Raw genomic sequence first — 18,766 nt, 5'->3', positions numbered from 1 at the left:
AAATAGAAAAGTTAGAACACCAAACGAAAGCAAAAAAAAAAAAAGTCTCGTTGAAAAAAAAAAATGATATTTTGAAGGATTTAAAATTTGTGAAAAGCCTCCCGGCCTACCTTTAGAAGACGTAAGGCAATGGCAACATGCGCAAACTTGGTCCTCACCTTTTACGCGCAGTGGATGTGTGCAGTTTGCGGCAGGTATACACCTTTTATACCTCAACATAATCCCTCTCTCTCTCTCTTTCTCTCTCCCTCTGTGGCTCCTCAGGGCGCGCACAGACACCTGTCGCACGGTGCGTTGCTCTGATCCAATATTGACATAAAGGGGGAGGGGTGTTGTGTGTGTTGGTGGGCGGTCACACACACACACACACACACACACACACACACACACACACACACACACACACACACACACACACACACACACACACACACACACACACGAAATGAATTATTCTTACCAACCCCTTTTGCTCCATCCAAATCGCCCTCCCTCCTCTTCCTCCTCCCCCTCCTCCTCCTATGCCAGGCAACGTCTCTGACCTTTGTGCCTCTACTGAACTGTGAAAAGGCTCATTGTAACGTAGCTACCTGCCAAGGTGCTCGATTTGTTTTACTCAGTTCGGGCATCATTTTCATATCATATGCCTTGCAAATGACTTTCAGCCGCTGGGTGACTCATCCTGCTCCACAACTTCGGCGGAGGGGGAGGAAGAGGGGGAGGAGGAGAGAGTTTACCGTGGAATTCTCGTTGTGTCGTGGAGGGAACTTAGACGTGTTAGTAAAGGAAAACCTTGAGACATGAGAAAACATTGATGTTATCTACAGTATATAACCTGCATATCTCCCCAAAGAGGATACAAGAGGATCAAGACTTGAATTAATGACTCATCAGGTGACAGTTTTTGGAGTTGGTCCAATATAATTTTCTTTTTCTGTTACAGCAAATGATTTTTTTTGTCTGATTGAGTTGTTTAACCCTGATCTTTTTTTTTTTTTTAGAGGTGTTTAAATAAATTGCAAGTTCAGCATGTGCAGATGTATAAATTCATAACATCAAAAAACATTTGGTAAAAAAAAAAAAAAACTTTTTTAAATGATTGTAATCGGAGCTTTAATTAGTCACGTGACAGAAGAGGCTGTTGCATGTATCATCCACAATGACAGAAGGCCAATCAGAGACCTCCTTTGTTTGCTATGGGTATGTCTTTTAAATTAAAGGGACACACTGCATAATGCTTTTTTCTAATTGTAGGCCTGTTTTCAGAGATTTAACCTAGATGATTTCAGGTTTATTGAAATTTGGGATTAGAAACTCTGCGCTTGGAGTTAAAAAAAATAAATTAAAAAAAAGAGAACATTTAACAGGCAATCAGTCACTCTGATTGATCCTGTATCTTTTAACATGACAACCTCAGTCCGCTGATTTTTTTTAAACCTCATGCCAGTCACCCAACATCATGAGGGATAAACATTAAGAAAACAAGTGAAGGTTTAAAAGCAAAAAATTATTCAATTGTGAGATAAAATATGGAAATAAAATCACCTGAATAACAAGAAATGCACTTTTTGCAAACCTGTTGTCAAATCTATTTATAGGAAGAATGGTCACACAGTTAATCCATTTCTTAGATAAAATATAAGTGTCATAATCATGTAAACGGTAGAAACCGTCAAACACTTTTCCAATAAATGAGCAATGTCTAGCACTAAACATGAAATTAAGTTGGGTTTTTTCCAACATAGGATTTATTTTGCCCAACTTTACAAAAAACCTGACACTGCAGTTCTCCCTTTATTCATAGAAGGAAAGAACATGGAGGGAAAAGTCCAAACAAAGTCACCGCAAGAAAAGAAACTTCACATTTTTCAAGGAAATCAAGGAGGGAGACACCAGTGACTCCAACATGAGGCTGCTTCACTGCATGCATTAACTGCACTGAAAGGGCTCACGGACACCTTTCACAAAATTCACAATTTGTATACTTTTAAAAGGAAGTGTCACAATTGAAACTTTCTCTTGCATAAAGAAAAAAATATATCAAGTCACTGATAAAGTCACATTTTGATTCACCTCGGTGTTTGTTCTTTCAAAAGAAACGACATGGACGGCAGACTCGGGTCCGGCTGGTCAGAGACAGCTCTGACTAACTCATCTTGTAACTCACAATGATCTGAATCAAACTCATCACACAGCTAATATTATAATAATAATAATAATAATAATAGTCTAATGATTGCATTAACACCAGGCAGGTGTTGAATCAGGCACTGATTCAACCGGTGGACGATTTTGCCCCATTTTCTTCAGGGCACTGAAATCAATCAGGCAAATGAAAAGCCATCATTTTGTAAATGACCTGTAAAAGGTCACAAGTAAAAGGCGTTATCTTTTCCAAAAAAATATATTATTTGAACCTTTTCATCCATTACGGAACTGTGACTGAGCAAATCAATAAACTGGAACTGTAATGTTACTGTACATACGACGTTTTGTGAATCTGGAGTTCAGGACTGAGGAGCCTCCGACAGAAATACATTTTTGTAGTTCTTGACTAAAAGACTGCGAGCACTCGGGAGTATTTCTCATCTTGTAAACGGCCAAATACTATAAATGTTGGTCTAGTATTTCAGCAATTATACAAAAGCATGCCGAGCAATGGCGGATTTTGGACATTTAGCAGGTAAACGAAAAATACACAATTAATAAACTAATTCAAAAGAAACGTAACTTTTTGAGATTGTCCAAAATCTCCATCAGCAACACTGTTCTACGTACACACGAGGAGTTAACCAATTCATTATTTTTGAAGGAATACTTTCACCCAGGTCTGATGTACCACCGCACACTAGATAATCAGGACAAATTGTGCAGTTTATGAAGAGGAAGGAATACAAATTTTTTTTTTTAAATAAATCAACAAAATTGAAGCATCTCATTAATTGGACAGACTTGAGAACGGATGTGTTTGACAGTAAAATGTTCGATTCCCCACATCTGCTGTGTGTCCCTCGCGGCCGTTACCGAGCTGCGTTGGTGCGGGAGGAGGTGTGCGGCGCACGTCTGCAGCGCTGACTGCCGCTTGTATAAAATACCCGCATGTCATCTGCAGAAGTGCCGGTTGGAGTTGTACTTTAAAGTTTGAACCGAGATGTGATGATGCAGGTGCCCCCTCCTCAGCTCCTACTGGCCGCTCTGGCTCACTCTCTTCGTGTACGCGTCCCAGCCCGACTTCCTGTACGACTCCGCAGCTTTCAGCCTGTTGGGAGCTTCCAAGACGCCTCGTCCCACGATGATGACATCGGAGCCTTTGTTGCAGATAACTTCCTCTGGGGTGGAGTACTGTTGGCCCAACAAATCTCCTGTAGAGGGGAGGGAGACGCAGAGACGGGGCAGATGGGTGAGGAGGGGAGATGGTTGTGGACTTTAAAACTACAGACAGCCAGGTCAGCAGTAATCTGTTGTACGACAGTGCCACCCTGTGGTAAAGAAGAGTCACTACACAGTAAAGAAGGAAGAGTTTATTTAGATAGACCTACATTTTATTGTTGTACTGGCTTTGTATTGTAGCGTACTAGATTTTAAGTAAAATTATAACAACGAGGTTTAAGTGCTGACTTTCAACCTTTAATTGGTGGTTGATTACATCTTCATTAAATGAACTCTGTAATTTAATCATCCCTGAATTATAGGAGACTAAAAGATTCGATAAAGCAACAAACTTGAATTAATCCTGTTGCAAGCTGCAATCATTGTTTTAAGTCTACAGCCTTTAGTTATCAGCTTGGCTTGGCCTGCAGCCACGTTCACTTACTGGTCCTTTCTGAGGTTTTTCAGTTGGATTGCAATCAGTGTTGCATCCAAATGTCCTCGTCTGCAAGTTATCTTATCTGAAAGTTAAGGCTTAGTGTGTCGAGCCAATTCCTGAAATTGGGAGACAATTTTAAACCGAGTATGAACATTAACCCCTTTAAACACCCTTAAAGTTAAAAGTTTACACCAGTAATTATTTAATTTAAAATCTGATATAGTGGAATAAAGAGCAAAACAATTAAAAGTGTCTCTGTCCAAAACCTATGAGCATATTTGTTGTCGTGATTCATGTCTTAATGTTGATGTATAAATCTGTTCTTCCACCTTGTTTAGACACGGTAGGAACATCCCAACACTCGTGCAATTCGAGCCAAATTTGTATGCATGCATGCGCAAAGCTTTCCCAGCTTGATTTGAAGTACATTCAAAGTGTAACTTTGCGAGTCTAAACTCTTAACATTTATAGAGAGGCCAATGAACCAACGGCAAAGTAGAAACAGACGAAAGTCGGAACGTACCTCCAGCCTGCATCTGCACGCCGGGGGTCACGTGGATGAACTCCGGCCTCTTTGTGATCTTGGAGCCGCAGATAAATCCCATCACAAAGTCCGAGTGCTCCTCGGCCATCTGTAGCTGTGAAGACACGCGGCGGAGGTGAACAGCTGCAAACCGGTGGGCCGGGGGTGCTGCGCGACACGTCTTGAGCGGAGCGGATATGCTTACCACAGCCTTTGTGTATTCACCGGTAGCCAGCGAGCCCCGGGAGCTCATCTGCGCTACGAGCAGGCAGCCTCGACCCAGAGGCTTCCCCACGGCGCTCAGGCCCTTCACGACGCCGGGCCCCGGCACCCCGTGGGCGTTCACGATGTGGGACCACGACGAGATCTGGTACAGGCCCCCTGGAGAGCAGACATGCGAGCATGATGTCGGGCTGCTTTAAAACGCAAAACGGGTTCCTCGAAAACGTCACCTCACCTTCGTACTGGTGCTTCACCGTGTTCCCGATGTCGGCGAACTTGCGGTCTTCAAAGACGAGGAAGTTGTGTTTCTCGGCCGAAGCCTGCAGTTTCTGGCTGAAGGCTGCCGTGTAGTCCTGTCGCATGACAATAACGTCAGTTTATGGGTCCTGGCGAAGCTCTCCGTGAAGCAGAGTGGTCCCCCCCCCTACCCCTCCCCACGTACCTTGAGGATGTCTACGTGGGTCTTCAGCATGCAGATCTTTGGGCCGAGGGAGTCGGCCAGCTGGAGCAGCTCCTCGCTGCTGGTGACGTCAGCCGACACGCAGAGGTTGGACTGCTTCTCCTCCATGATCTTCAGCAGCTTTGATGCCAGAGGGTGAACGTCTGCGGACGGAAAATGGAGCGTTAGCTTGCCGCAGCGGCGTAAACGCGGTCGGTAAGCTTGTCAGACCACATACTTCGTAGCTTGGCTCTGTCCGCGTAGCTCAGCTGCAGGTCCGGTTCCACACACAGCTTCTTAGTGGCGGGAACGTCATTGCCGTTGTCCTCCTGGGGGCTGACAGAGGGGGAAGAAAAAAAAAAAAGAGAAGAGATATGTTAAGTAAAAAAAAAAAAATTAAAAAAACCCCACACGAACTACAGTGAACATCTCAGGAGGGAAAAGCTGCACCGGAAAGTGTTGTTGTCCAGGATGAACTTGCGGACGCTCTGGGCCATTTGGGTGTCGATGCGCTCGGCCGCCAGCAGCACGTTGAGCAGCTTGAACATGGAGATGATGGGACGGAGCCGGATTCCCTCCGAGGCCAACATCTCCACACCGCCCTGCTCTCTGTCCATTAGTACAATGGCATCCGTCACCTTGAAGAAATACAAAAAAATTAAAAAAAAACCTTAAGAACCTCACGTCAGCCTGTTGTTTTAGTGACATCATCACTACGGCTATAGCCTTTCTAATTCTTCACCTTCAGCCCTTCTTTGTAGAGCACTTGGGCCGTCTCCAGGATGCTGCTGCCGCTGGTCACCGTGTCCTCGATGATCAGACACGTGTCCCCCTCGCGAAACGACCCCTCCACCATCCGCTTGGTTCCTGAGGCAGGGTTACATAAGAAACGGTTGTCAGTGTCCACTAAAGACAAACAGACGTCTGACCCGCCACTACGACATTGTCCCGACATTGCATTCAGCGGTTGAACCCGGAGAGAGCAGCGCGACAACAAAAGTAACGCTCTGTATCTTACGACTTCAGAAAAGCTGTTCAGGGTGTTTTTAAGCGTCGGCGGCTTCTTGGCCGACGGCCTGACTCACCGTAGTCCTTGGCCTCCTTGCGTCTGATGAGCATGGGCAGCTCGTGTCTGGAGCAGATGATCGTGGCCATAGGCAGAGCGGTGTAAGGAACCCCGCACACCGAGTCAAACTGCAGTCCTTCCTCCTGCACTCGCTGGTAGATCAGACTTGACACCTGTAAATAAAACAAAGACAATAAAAAGCTCTGCTGTATAGAAGCGGTCAGGATTTTTGAGTGGCGGTGATGTAAGGGAAATATTCACAAAAATCTGTTTTTTTTTTCTCTCCCTCTCACCGTGTTTATCGGTTTCACTTAAATCCAGGGGTCGTATTTGATGAACAAGTCAAACGCCGCTGCTTGTCTTATTGTCAGGACTAAGAGGAATGATCACAGGCATCAGTGTTTTTCTCCTCAGAGTCCAAATTGATTTGACATTTTTACTGCTTAACTTAAAAGCTTTAAATGGCCTTGTTCCTAAATACACTTCCAATTTATTGACCTGGTATGTGCCCTCTCTGCCTATAGATCTGCCGATGGAGACCTACCGGTTACTCCCAGGTCAGTTATTCACTAAGGGTGATCAGGCTTTTGTTTCCAGAGCTCACACACTACGGATCTATCTATCTACCTGCTGAACTCAGACACACTAAAACTCTCGACTTCTTTTAAATCGCTTCTCCTTGTGAAAGCTCCTGGAAATGTTTGATATATATATATATATATGCATATTTGTTTTCATTTATATTAAATCAATATTTCTTTTCTATTTCGTTGTTTTACTTTGTTTTCTTACAAGTCTTATTCTATTATCAGTAATCAAACTACGCCCATGTCTTTTGGTTCTCATGTTATCTGCATTTCCTGGCTTTGGTTCCATTATATAAAGCACGTTGCTACATTATTGATATTATGAATTAAAATCTATTCCGTTTATACCGTTTAGGTCGAGGCACGGTGCTTCTTTTCAGACACCGATTTTAGGTGGATTCTTTTAAATGGCTGCCAGGTTGACTTAACATGATCAAATAATTTCCAGCTTCACCTTATCACAGGAGCAGTGTTTTGCTCAGCTGATAAAAGTAATGATTACCGAGACACGAGTACGTGGCATCAGTATGAGAGCCATTCAAACCTTGCACAGATCAATAGTTGCAGAATTCTTGATGGTTTTTCTGTGCGTTGACTGTTGGGGACTTTCAAACCTAACGTGACAATTTGCCCACGTGTGAACCAATATTTTTTTATTTTTTTTATTTTATACACTTTATTAATCCCTGAGGGGAAATTTCTTCACTACAGCAGGGGGGGGCTCTCAGGGGGAGACGGAGGAAAGACATTTTGAAGTGAATCAAAAACATTTTGCCTTTGATTATTGCAGCTGCGGGATGTTTCACGTTAGTTTCTGTGAGTCGCATCACGTTTTTTTGAAGTCAATTTTAAAGTTCAGTCAGCACCGTGTCGATGAGGTCAGCACGTGTTTACCTGGTTCATGAGCGCTGGGTGGGACACCAGGACTCTCAGGTCGATGTAAATGGGTGTCATCAAGCCGCTCTTCAGCTTGTACTCTCCGAACTTCACGGCGTCCACGTCGTGGAGCTTCAGGATCAAACTGTCGATGGAAACGCTCTCCATTTTTGTCTTTACAGAAGATTGGACTCGACCTTTCTTTTACACTCACACTTCTCCACGCTTCCTCAGCGGCAGCTACAGCAACTCAACTTCCGCTCCAGGTCTTCAGAATAAAAGGGTCAGGCCTACTCGGGAATTTAATAGCATTTACACATTACGAGCTTAATGAGATACACGGTATCCCAGTAAGGGAACTTAAAGCACCAGAAAAAAAATCGTCCATAAAGGTAAAAAGAAACATATTACCTAACATCATTGTGAATCTGAGATTTAGCAATCGGCTTATTTTATTGTGGAAAGTCTGCTACAGGAAGTTTTTCTAGCAGAGCCAATGGCGCACCACATAGGAGAATGATTTCCTGTATTGGTTTACCAGAATAAAAGCGCAAACCTGCCACATGTTAAGGAATGTTGGATTTAAAAACGTTCCTCATATCCCCTATTTATGTAACAAAATTAAAAAAAAAATGTTTATTACAGTTTATGGATTTATATTATCCTATATCAAACAACTCAGGTTATAAAAAAAAAACTGCCTCCAACCCATTGGTTCCTGGACTCATGGTATAAAAGTAGTCCCCACGTTGTATCCTCATCCAAATAACAACCTGGGACATATTCCAACTGATCCTCTCTTTTCCCCGATCTGAAACACAGGTAGCAGCACGAATCTCTGCCTGTCTGGCTGACATCTCTCAGTGGATGTCCTCACACCACCTGAAAATCAACCTCGACAAGACCGAACTGCTCTTCCTTCCAGGGAAAGACTCTCCCACCCTCGACCTGACTACTACCTTGGACAACTCTGTGTTATCCCCGACCATGACTGCTAGGAACATCGGCGTGACACTCGACAGTCAACTCTCTCTTTCTGCCAACATCGCTGCAACGACGCGTTCCTGTAGATACATGCTGCACAACATCAGGAGAATACGTCCTCTTCTCACTCAGAAGGCGGCGCAGGTTCTGGTCCAGGTTCTGGTCCAGGCTCTGGTCCAGGCTCTGGTCCAGGTTGGTCCAGGCTCTGGTCCAGGCTCTGGTCCAGGCTCTGGTCCAGGCTCTGGTCCAGGCTCTGGTCCAGGCTCTGGTCCAGGCTCTGGTCCAGGCTCTGGTCCAGGCTCTGGTCCAGGCTCTGGTCCAGGCTCTGGTCCAGGCTCTGGTCCAGCCCGCTCCCTCCGCTCTGCTTCTACCAATCAGCTATTGCTCCTCACTGAGCTAAACACTCCATAAAATCACAACTGTTTGCTGTCCCGGCTCCTAAATGGTGGAATGAGCTCCCCACCAACATCAGGACAGCGGAAAGTCTGTACATCTTCTGCCGCAAACTAAAAACACTCCTCTTCCGACTTTACCTTGAACAGAACTTTAGTAGCGCTTAAAATGGCACTTACTGATAGCACTTTGTAGTTTGGCTTTCTTGAAGAAATTGTATTTTCTTGATTCCTGTTGTTCTGGGTTTTGTACCCTCATGGTTGAAATGCACTTATTGTAAGTCGCTTTGGATAAAAACGTCAGCTAAATGAAATGTAATGTAATGTATTCATCCTCTCCCCCAAAAAGACTGGGACCACGTGGCATGTTTTTTTTTTTTTTCCAGTTTATTAAAAAGATTGAGTCCACAGTAGTTCAGAGTCTGGCACCAACATTATAAAAACAAGATGATCAAAAATAAAGTGTACACCCCAAAATGGCATTGAACAAAATGCCTGAATAAAAAGGGATAAATAAAAGAAATGAAAAAAAAAAAAAAATACAAACACTCAAACACTAAAAAGCATTTCACTTGGAAATAATGGTGGATTTTCCAATTCATTTCTGAAATAACAGTTTAACTTTTGGTTAGTCAACTTTGGGTTTAATGATTTTATAGGTTCTAAATTGTATTTTTTTTTTTTTAAAACACCCATATTACATATGACACAACCACATGGACAGGGTGACTTCAATAGCCTCACATTAATAATAGCTAGGCAATAACATACCACCACAAAAGTAACAGTGCTTATTCTTTTAAAGGAGTTATTGTTTTGAATTGTTTTGTAATTTAACATAGCAGGATATTGGCCACAGAGATAGGCAGTACACGTATAGTGGTGCATTGTTTGTAATGAAGTGTAGTCCCCTTCATTACAAAGAAAGCTGATTCAAGATAATAAAAAACAACAACAACAAAAATCTTTAAATCTGATTGTGACTGTCAAGTCCGTGTAGGTCAATAAAGCTGAGACAGGAGCTGTAAAAGTTGTTTTGGGAAACAATGGCTACAAAACAACTCCTTCTCTTCATTTTGAAATGTTAAAGGACTGAGAAAATGCACTCTATCATTACTTAAATGTCCTCTGAAAACATTACAGTGAAATCACAGTGAAACTTAAAATAAAGGAACAAAAATGTGGGAAATGCAACAAAAGGTGGCGACAGTTATTATCAGGGATCATAATTATTTAAAATCTTGTAATTTCTATTATATTTAGAGATCTTCAGAAATGTATTTTGATTTGATCTGAGGGAGAGAATTGTCCTGGGATGTTCTGGAATTAACAAAAGCCCCAATGCAACAGTTAACATATATAAAAATACTGAATCTGGTGTGTATTTGTGAGTGGGTTTGTGTGTGCGTGTCTGTGTGCAGTATGTTTGGCATAGGCAGGTTTAAGGTGATAAAGCAGCAGTATTTGTGATTGGACAGATTCGTGTCAAAAATTCATCTGATGACTGAAATCCTTGTTTCTGTTGAAAAAGAGAGGATTCAAAACCCACATGAATAGTTGGAGAGATCTTTGAAAGAGTTTGGAGTAGAAGAGTCTTGTTAAGGCACGACAATTTGGTGTGGTGAAAACCTTTAAAGGTACAAATCTGGTTGAATTGTCTTCTTTTGATGAAAGCAGGAGGAGGCTTCCTTCTTGAAGTGGTGGCGACGCTGTGAGGAGTCTCACTTCTTTACATCCTCCTTCACTCGTATACTCCCATCTTCTCTACTCCAAGGGGCTCTGAGCATCTGCGAGCAGCTCCGGCCTCAAACATTCAATCGGACACTGGATGTTCTATATGACAGAAGAAGAAGGAGGTGTGTTTACTAGTTTTCATGGAATTCATAGTGTCCACAAAGTTATCCATATTACCACATTTCCAACACTAGCAAATCATAAATTTAACATCAAATTAAATAGATATTCTTTTTAAGGTATAATTAATATAGTTAACGTTCCCCTCCAGAACATAACCAGTACTCCCCAGGGGAAGATCTAAAGTTTGGGGGTAAAAAGTATGTAATAAAATAGATTTTCAGTTTTTGGAAATATAAGCAAAAATTTAAAGAAAGTAGTGATTCATTAATGGCGTTCCATGTTTAATACAGGGTTTAAGTTGCCTGATAATGTATACAGTGTGGTGATATCTAAGATTAAATGTTGATTCATTGGTTTGTCATGTAATAAAATGGAAATTTTAGACAAGAACATTTTATGAGAAAAAAAACATAACCTAATGAGATACTGACCAGTTTGCGTAGAGCGTTTTCTCTGTACCGGTCGAAGGTATCTGAGTGAACAGGTTGGAGGAGGTCAGCATCTACGTCAGCGTGTCCTCCTGGCCTTCTGCAGTTCTCACACCGCCAGCCCTAAAGAGGGGGAGGGAAAGCTTAATTTATATATACACACACATACATACATGAAAGCAGCCTGACCACATCCATCATGCAGTCCTTTACACACACACACACACACACACACACACACACACACACACACACACACACACACACACACACACACACACACACACACACACACACACACACACACACACACACACACACACACAAAAGAAAGACACTCCAAGAATTTGTACTCTGTCTACATTTTCAGCAATACAGAAAGTGGCATGGACATGTGTATAGAGTGCTACCTGTTGTCCTCCGTAGCAGGTGCAGGTACAGATGGCACCCAGGTATTCCTTCTGCCACTGGTTTCCAACCTGGTACATCTTCCCATCGTCATAACATGTCGACTCATCTGGAGAATGAGATTTATTGATTAAAGCTCAATAAAAATCACATAATTAAGCATCCCTGTCCGAGATCTAACATACCGAGTGTGTGGGAACCAGGAAGTGTTTCATGTATACTCAACTAATTTTATATCAGATATGAAGGGCAACTCAATATTCACAAGACATCCAATTTAAAAGGACAAGCAACACAACCACTCATGTGGATGATGTAGTGTACAAACCTTAGCAGAGTAAGGGACATTGTGACGCTACTTGAATAATGTTGAAGAAGCCACAGGAGGCTTGTGGATGTGTTATTGCAAACACTTTTAATTGACACTTAATCAATAGGAGTCCGATTTAAGCAGTTACAAGTCAATTCAAGTCAAACTGAGCGCTTCTGTTTCAACTCTGAGTTTCAGTGTTCCAGATAAGGAGATGTATGACAAGTATCCCTGGAACCTGAAGCTACAGTCATAACAGCATCTGCATTTAGGAGTAGTTGCCCCTTCAACACTCCCTTCTCTTTTTCTCAGGGTTGCCTAATAAGTCCATTAATGGGGCCCAGGCTTTGATACTCGGTCATTGTGACCGTAAAGGATCGCTCCCCCTCTCAGAGCTTAAGATACCTAAAAGGACAACATTCCTTCACAAACAGTCATCCAATATCAGGATATTGAAAGCTTAATATCCAAGGTCTTTCATGTGTGTACCAGTCTGTACTTACGAGGTTCACACTTGAATTCTCCCTTTCCATTGCCCAGACAGGTGCAGCTCATCATGTGACCGTTCTCAGCTTGGCGATCCCACTTTTCTCCAACACGGTGGTTATTCCCGTTGTCATGACACCACTCTTTAGAAGCGGGACGTAGCAGACAGAGGTACAGAAAGAGAGGACAACAGGAGTGAGGAGTAAAAGTAAGAGGTGTAGAGGAGGGGAGACGGGGTGCATTGAACAGGAGATGAAAAACAGGGAGGATGAATAGGATACAGGCGGGAGAGGGGGGGGGGCAGATTGAAGGAAGAGAAGATCATCAGTATATGTCAGGAGCATCCAAACACAACTCCTTTCCCCTTCATACTGTCGAGAAAGTTTCACAGCTTTCACATATACTGATTTCTGAACAGAGTAAATCACAGTGCCTGTAAAACAAGCACTCATCTTCATCGTAAGAAATACATCCATACTTCAAACAACACATGATCACTTTCTGCTCCCGGTGTGGATGCACAAGCCAAGCATACAGTCAGATCTGGGACAACAAACCTACGGCTGATGATCTCAGTTCTTGGTATTGTTATGTTAGCATTGGACATTTATGGACAATACAAACAACTGAGAGTGAGGCTGAGAGGTTAGCTGAGCTTTCTGCGCGTTTACTGTGAAGTTTTCACAGTTTACAGAGACAGAGCACTAAGATCAACATGGGCAGACTAAAGGCAGGCTCATAGATAATACATATATGATCTTCATCATGAATTTATGTATGAAGATAGTATCCTATACCTATAACACTAAATACAATTACAAATAATTATACATAAGAGAACAAAATGTATGTAAATGATCTATTTCTCATTGCCAAGGATGCCCATGCTGTCATTATATTACTGCATGCTTCTGCACATAGAACATGATCTTTATGGTTCTACGGCTTGTGAACTGTAGCTAAGGAATTTATAACGTGTATGATGTACAATACCATCATTTTTTGTTCATAAAAAATGTTTTAATCTCAAAACTCCTTCTTATAAATTCCTCTTGATTAAATCACATAGAATCATTGGATTATTAATAAAATTCTATGGTGGGTGTTTGCAAAGCATGATGGGATGGGGTTAATAAGCCACTCACTGGATGAATCACACCTAAAATGACCACTGCCCAGGCCGAGGCAGTGGCACCACAGCTTGAAGCCCGTCTCAGACATGCGCTCCCACTCTGAGCCCACCTCGTGGTAGGTGTGTGTGAATGTGTCATAACACACATCCCCCCGATTGGAGGTGATCGGGATGTCACCTGGAATTAAGGGAAGGAAAAAAAAAATTATTGAAATAATTAACACCTTTTAGTTAAATTAAACTCTCTGAATCTTTGTGATTACTCAGTTTTCTGTGATGAAAGGAAAACGTATCAGTGTGAACCACCGTACCAGCATTGCCAACAGTTACAACTTCCTCCAGAACCTTCTCTTTAGCCCCGCCCCTCATGGCCTCCACTACCACATTGTAGGACGCTCCGGATGTTAGTCCGATCAGTGTGGCGCTGTTGGAGGTGCCTGGAAGACGCATCTGTGTGGAGAAAGTAGCTATCAAGGTTCCTTCTCTAGTAGTGAAGATTTCTGAATGTAACAGTCTGTGTGTGCTTGTCTATACCTGGAAGCCTCTTTCCTCCAAGTTTGTGATGGGATTGCAGGACACCTCGTACTCTGAAGTTTGGGGGATGGGATGCCAGGAGAGGGTTGTGATTGTCTGCGCTTCTTGGGGTAGCTCTGTTTCATTGTCAGGGAAACCAAACGCAAGACCTGGCAGAGGCCCATCGCTCACCTATCAAGTCAAACAAACAAAGTGTGACGATGTGAGTTCATAAAAATCACCCAGACATTTTAAATATCCACTTTTTGTCAAATACTAAAAGATCCACAGCTAATATATAAACATCTTTGCTGTTTAGCCTCTTCCTCTGGCATATCAGGTTTACAGCTGATAGTTTAAGCCTCACACACCTTGACCAAGGGTACTCTGTTCCCATCAGGCCCTGCTACAGGAATATAAACCAGGGGTTCTCTGAGAGTGGGTCTCTGGCCTTCTTTGGGTCCACTGTAAGGGCCATGAAGTCCATTATTGGGGCCCAGGCTCTGATACTCGGTATATATGTGCTGACCCTGCTGGCCTGGTTGGCTCTGGCCACTAGTACCAGCCAGGTGGACGAAGTTGGAGTCAAAACTGGACACAGAAAAAGAGAAGGATGAGACAAGAATAAAAGACAGAAGATGCAAAAGAGGACAAAGTGTGGATGAAACAAAACTGTTTGAAGGAGCTCTCAAAATTTAAAGCACTGTTTTTTTTTTTTTTTTTACACAGAAGTTGTGTGTAGATGCTTACATCTTGTCATTGAAGGTCTCTGGGACATCCAGGATGTCAGGGCTGGGTCGATGAGGAATAGGAAGCTGAGGCAGCTCAGGAACTAACAGCTGGTGATCTGTAGCTGGTTCTGATGGGATGATAAATAAATGCAAACTGACTGTTAGAAGCAAGTAAGGCAAAGAAAACGAGTTTTTAGCAGGTAAAAACACAAAATGGTCTCCACTGAGTTATTGTTCAGATGTCAGGAAACCAGCTGCCATGCCCTTCTGTAATAATGCAATACACCAACAAAAAAGTTTCAGAGTAGGTTGTGAGATTTTTTTTCAAAGGAAAACATTGACGACTTTCAGATCAGCAGTGAATCTGATGGATCCAAACTGACTCAGACTGATGTATGGTATGGTTTGTATCCGATACCAGTACAAGTTATAGTTTGAATAGTTGCTGCCAGCAGGGGGCACCACAACAAAGCTCTAAAATAAATCACAGTTGTTAACATGTAGCAACTATGATTTATTATGTGCTGTTTTGTTTGTCTCTAGAGAAACGACTCTTCATTACAACAATCATGAAAAGTAAACATAACCAGATTTCAAAGCTCTGTCCTCAGTTTTAGAATTGACATTACTTCACCTTACAAGAGCAAGTCTTGGCACAACTTGTAAAAGGTGGGGAGCAGAAACACAGGCAATAGTATTCAATTCAATAGACTAGTCATAAAAAAAATTCGTGGGAAGATTTAATATCGCCAATCGTACGTCATACCTTCAGAATGTGATCATTTAAACTGAAAGCATCATAGATTCAGTTTTTGTTGTTGGGAGATAAATATTTATACACCGCTCTGTTGCCAAAATGACGAAAGAATGTTGAAGAGAAACTGTCTTTTAACATTCAACAATATCTTACATATTTCCACAGAGGAATAATCTAACAACTAATCTGCAAAACAAGGAAAACCTCAAAGATCTTAAGCTTGATTTGACCATTAAACGCTAGCCGGTGGATAACGACTGCACTTACGAGTTCTTGCTTTTCCCACCAGAGGAGAGCTTCTCAAAGTGTTCTGCAGTGTTACAATCTTTATAACGTATTCCGTTCCTGGTTTCAGACCTATGAACAAACACAAACACATGAGAAAAAGTCCATTTGTACATTTTGTTTAATGAGAATAAATTGCATGTGTTCACCATTTGTCTGTGGCCATAAATCTGGTGCTCACTCACCATCAATGCTGGCGGAGGACTGTCCTGCGTGAGGTCTGGGGGTGACTTCTCGAGGCAAACCGCCCGCCTCCTCATAGGTGATATAATACCCGGTGACCTTTGGAGTGCGAGATGGCTCCCACATGAAGGAAATGCTCTTGGGGTTCAGGGAGGTGAAACGAATGTTGGTGGGAGGGATGACCAGAGGTTGAGCTAGAAGAGAGACAGGCAAGTCGTGACTCAGAAAAACAAATTAAATACATGTAATTTTGAGCAACATGTTTGAAGAAATGGCCGTTACCACACACTATTAAAGGGTAACTACATAATACTAAAACTTCTACTGCATACTGTAGCATAACATAACATCTACCACTGTTTGTATGAAGTTAATGTTGGGCTTTATGATAAGGACACAAAAAAACCTATCTTTTTTTAGAAACTATAATGAAATATTTGAGTTCAAAAATGTCAGACTTTATTCAGTATTACTAAATTAGGTTAATTTTGCTAAATAAAATACTGGAATGAATTTGAGTTTTCCACACTGATGACGTCTATCTTTGTTGCCACGAGTGTTACATATATTGTACTACAGTATAATCACTATGTTTTTATACCTTTTTATCTCTGCAAAGGTCTAATATGTCTAAGTAATATACAGTTCCTGACTGAATCTGCAGGACAGCGTTTATTGGATACCTGTGGTAGCAGTGAGTGTGAGAGGTACGCTGCGTCCGTTGCCTTTCAGCGTGTAAACGTTGATCTTATAATTGGTCCCGGGCTCCAGACCTTAGGTGTAAACACAGACACGTTAGTAAGAGACGGTATGCTTAGACGGTATGCTTATCCTGATGTGTCGACAAACTATAAATATGACGTGAAGATTGAACTATATTACAAGAAGTTTTTGTATTGTTTTCACAGCTGCAGCTTTCCGTTTCGTGTATTTGAATTCTAACATCTGTGTACCTGTAATAGTGTATGAGCGCAAGTCTGGGCTGATGGTCTTTTTAATGGGTATATAGCTCGGAGAGGAGGAGGTGGGTGTGGCCTCAATCAGGAAGCCGGAGATGGTTTCTGTCTTGGACCTCCAGGTCAGAGTGATGGAGGAATCGTTAACGTCAGAGATCCGTACACGACGAGGGGGGCTGATATCTTCAGGCAGACGAACAGATAAAAAAGGATTTGTAAAAAAGAAATAAACCCAGCAGAGAAAGACCATCCATTGTGTCACCTCTTCATTTCCTTGAATCAAAACTGTGAATATATATATATATATATATATGTGAATGTTTCTGTGTTAGAGACTCACTCTCCAGAGTGGTGACCTCTCCTTGGACTGGCCTGCTGGTCAGAGAGTTCTTCAAGGCATAAACATGGACTTCATAGGTAGTTGCAATCTAATGGAGAAAAAAAACAACCTGTTTGAGTCTCCACAGCTGTGACTCATGTTTTAAGTGACTGCAGGTTGATTTCCTTCACACTCACCATGAGCCCAGATATATGTGCCTGCGTGGTGTCGGGGGCCAGGTTGATCTCTTTGGTGGGTCCGCTCTTGTTCTTTGGGTTGACCACCACACGGTATCCCGTGAGGCCTGTGAGGCCACTAAGACGATTTTCCTGGCGAGGCACTGCCCAGAACATCGTGAAGGAGGTGGGACCGACCTGGGAGAACTGGAGGTTTGTGGGAGGAGAGATCGCTGGATGGAGGGAAGAAAAAGAAAAGAACGAGGATAGTTAGAAACAGGGAAAGCAAAGTGGTTGTTGACATAAATCAAACTCTTTTTTTAATGGGTCCTGGTGTTTCACCAGGTGTGAGAAATATTGATTTCTTTTGTAAAAATGAAACAGGTTTCTGATAGAAAAGTCGTGGAATTGGCACTAAAACCCAGGTTTTCATGCTGGTTCTGGTGCTTTATCCATTTTGACTAGGTAATAGTACAGATGTTTAGATAAAGAAACTAACAATGAATCCTTTTGTAAAACATTAAATTATTTCTTAATTGTAATATATGATCTGACACATATAGAGAGTACGCAAACCTAAAATGAACTTCCTTCCCTACCTGTGGCTTGTGTCCCGACCAGTGGTGTACTGGCTGTGTCGTCGTGCACGGCGATGACCTTCACAGTGTATTCAGTGCCGGGCTGCAGACCATAGATGACGGTGGACTCAGCATCTCCTCGGGGAGCAGGACGCAGCTCTCTCTCACCCTCCTCTGGACTTGAGTACAGGACCCGGTAAGACGTGACGATTCCCTCAGGACTGTCCCAGGTGATCCGCAGCGAGGTGGAGTCGATGTCTGAGAAGGTCAGGTCCTTGGGACGGTCTACATCTAAAGAAGAGGAGATTTTGAGATTTTCAAAGAAGAGGTAAAAATACAGTATCTTACAAATGTATTTCTAGAAATGGCAATCCCTTACTTGTTAAAGCATTCACCACCAGTGGAGAGCTCTCTCCATCTTGCCCAAGAGCGTACACACTCAAAACATATTCTACTGTTGGCATCAGGCCTGAGAAAGTGATCTCCGTCTGGTCTGGAAAAGAGAAGGTAAAGGACATGACAGTTAGTAAAGCTTCAGCATACTGACGTAAACACAACGTACTGTGAATTTGAAGACCATACCTGGAGCCACCACCTCAGTGAAAGCTGGTCCCTGTCCATTTCTGGGGACCCCAGTCACCCTGTATCCCTTGATGGGACCCTGAGCAGGGCTCCACCTCACTGTGACACTGTTGTCATTCACCTCTGTCACTTTCATTTCGGAGGGGGAGTCGACACCTAGGAGAGGAG

At 42.6% G+C, this 18,766-nt stretch overlaps 2 protein-coding genes across 2 annotated transcripts in view; both read right to left on the bottom strand.

The window, feature by feature from the left end:
• Positions 1-1,093: 1,093 nt before the first annotated feature.
• Positions 1,094-7,750, bottom strand: umps (uridine monophosphate synthetase). The gene is made up of 10 exons (XM_069698932.1): positions 7,540-7,750; positions 6,078-6,231; positions 5,735-5,859; positions 5,443-5,630; positions 5,231-5,328; positions 4,996-5,156; positions 4,789-4,906; positions 4,537-4,712; positions 4,332-4,446; positions 1,094-3,362 (listed from the first exon to the last, which is right to left on the bottom strand). Exons 1-10 carry the CDS (start codon positions 7,687-7,689, stop codon positions 3,184-3,186), a joined length of 1,464 nt encoding a protein of 487 aa, XP_069555033.1. The 5' UTR covers positions 7,690-7,750; the 3' UTR covers positions 1,094-3,183.
• A 1,533-nt stretch (positions 7,751-9,283) lies between these two features.
• LOC138621117 (fibronectin-like) overlaps positions 9,284-18,766 on the bottom strand; it is a 31,653-nt gene continuing 22,170 nt past the window's right edge. Inside the window, 18 exon segments of the mRNA XM_069698931.1 lie at positions 9,284-10,730; positions 11,186-11,305; positions 11,593-11,699; positions 12,404-12,529; positions 13,532-13,696; positions 13,830-13,968; positions 14,053-14,223; positions 14,403-14,622; positions 14,782-14,890; positions 15,787-15,876; positions 15,990-16,181; positions 16,671-16,760; positions 16,941-17,126; positions 17,284-17,371; positions 17,460-17,671; positions 18,038-18,307; positions 18,396-18,509; positions 18,599-18,754. Of these exon segments, the coding sequence (XP_069555032.1) occupies positions 10,662-10,730; positions 11,186-11,305; positions 11,593-11,699; positions 12,404-12,529; positions 13,532-13,696; positions 13,830-13,968; positions 14,053-14,223; positions 14,403-14,622; positions 14,782-14,890; positions 15,787-15,876; positions 15,990-16,181; positions 16,671-16,760; positions 16,941-17,126; positions 17,284-17,371; positions 17,460-17,671; positions 18,038-18,307; positions 18,396-18,509; positions 18,599-18,754 (2,624 nt within the window). The 3' untranslated portion in view covers positions 9,284-10,661.

This window comes from Brachyistius frenatus, unplaced genomic scaffold (genome assembly GCF_029030835.1).
Source record: "Brachyistius frenatus isolate BFR_SWC_R1_liver_20210118 unplaced genomic scaffold, ASM2903083v1 Contig_28, whole genome shotgun sequence".
Classification (NCBI taxonomy): Eukaryota; Metazoa; Chordata; class Actinopteri; family Embiotocidae; genus Brachyistius; species Brachyistius frenatus.
The sequence above is the reverse complement of the archived record's forward strand: the minus strand, read 5'-3'. Positions and strand labels throughout refer to the sequence as shown.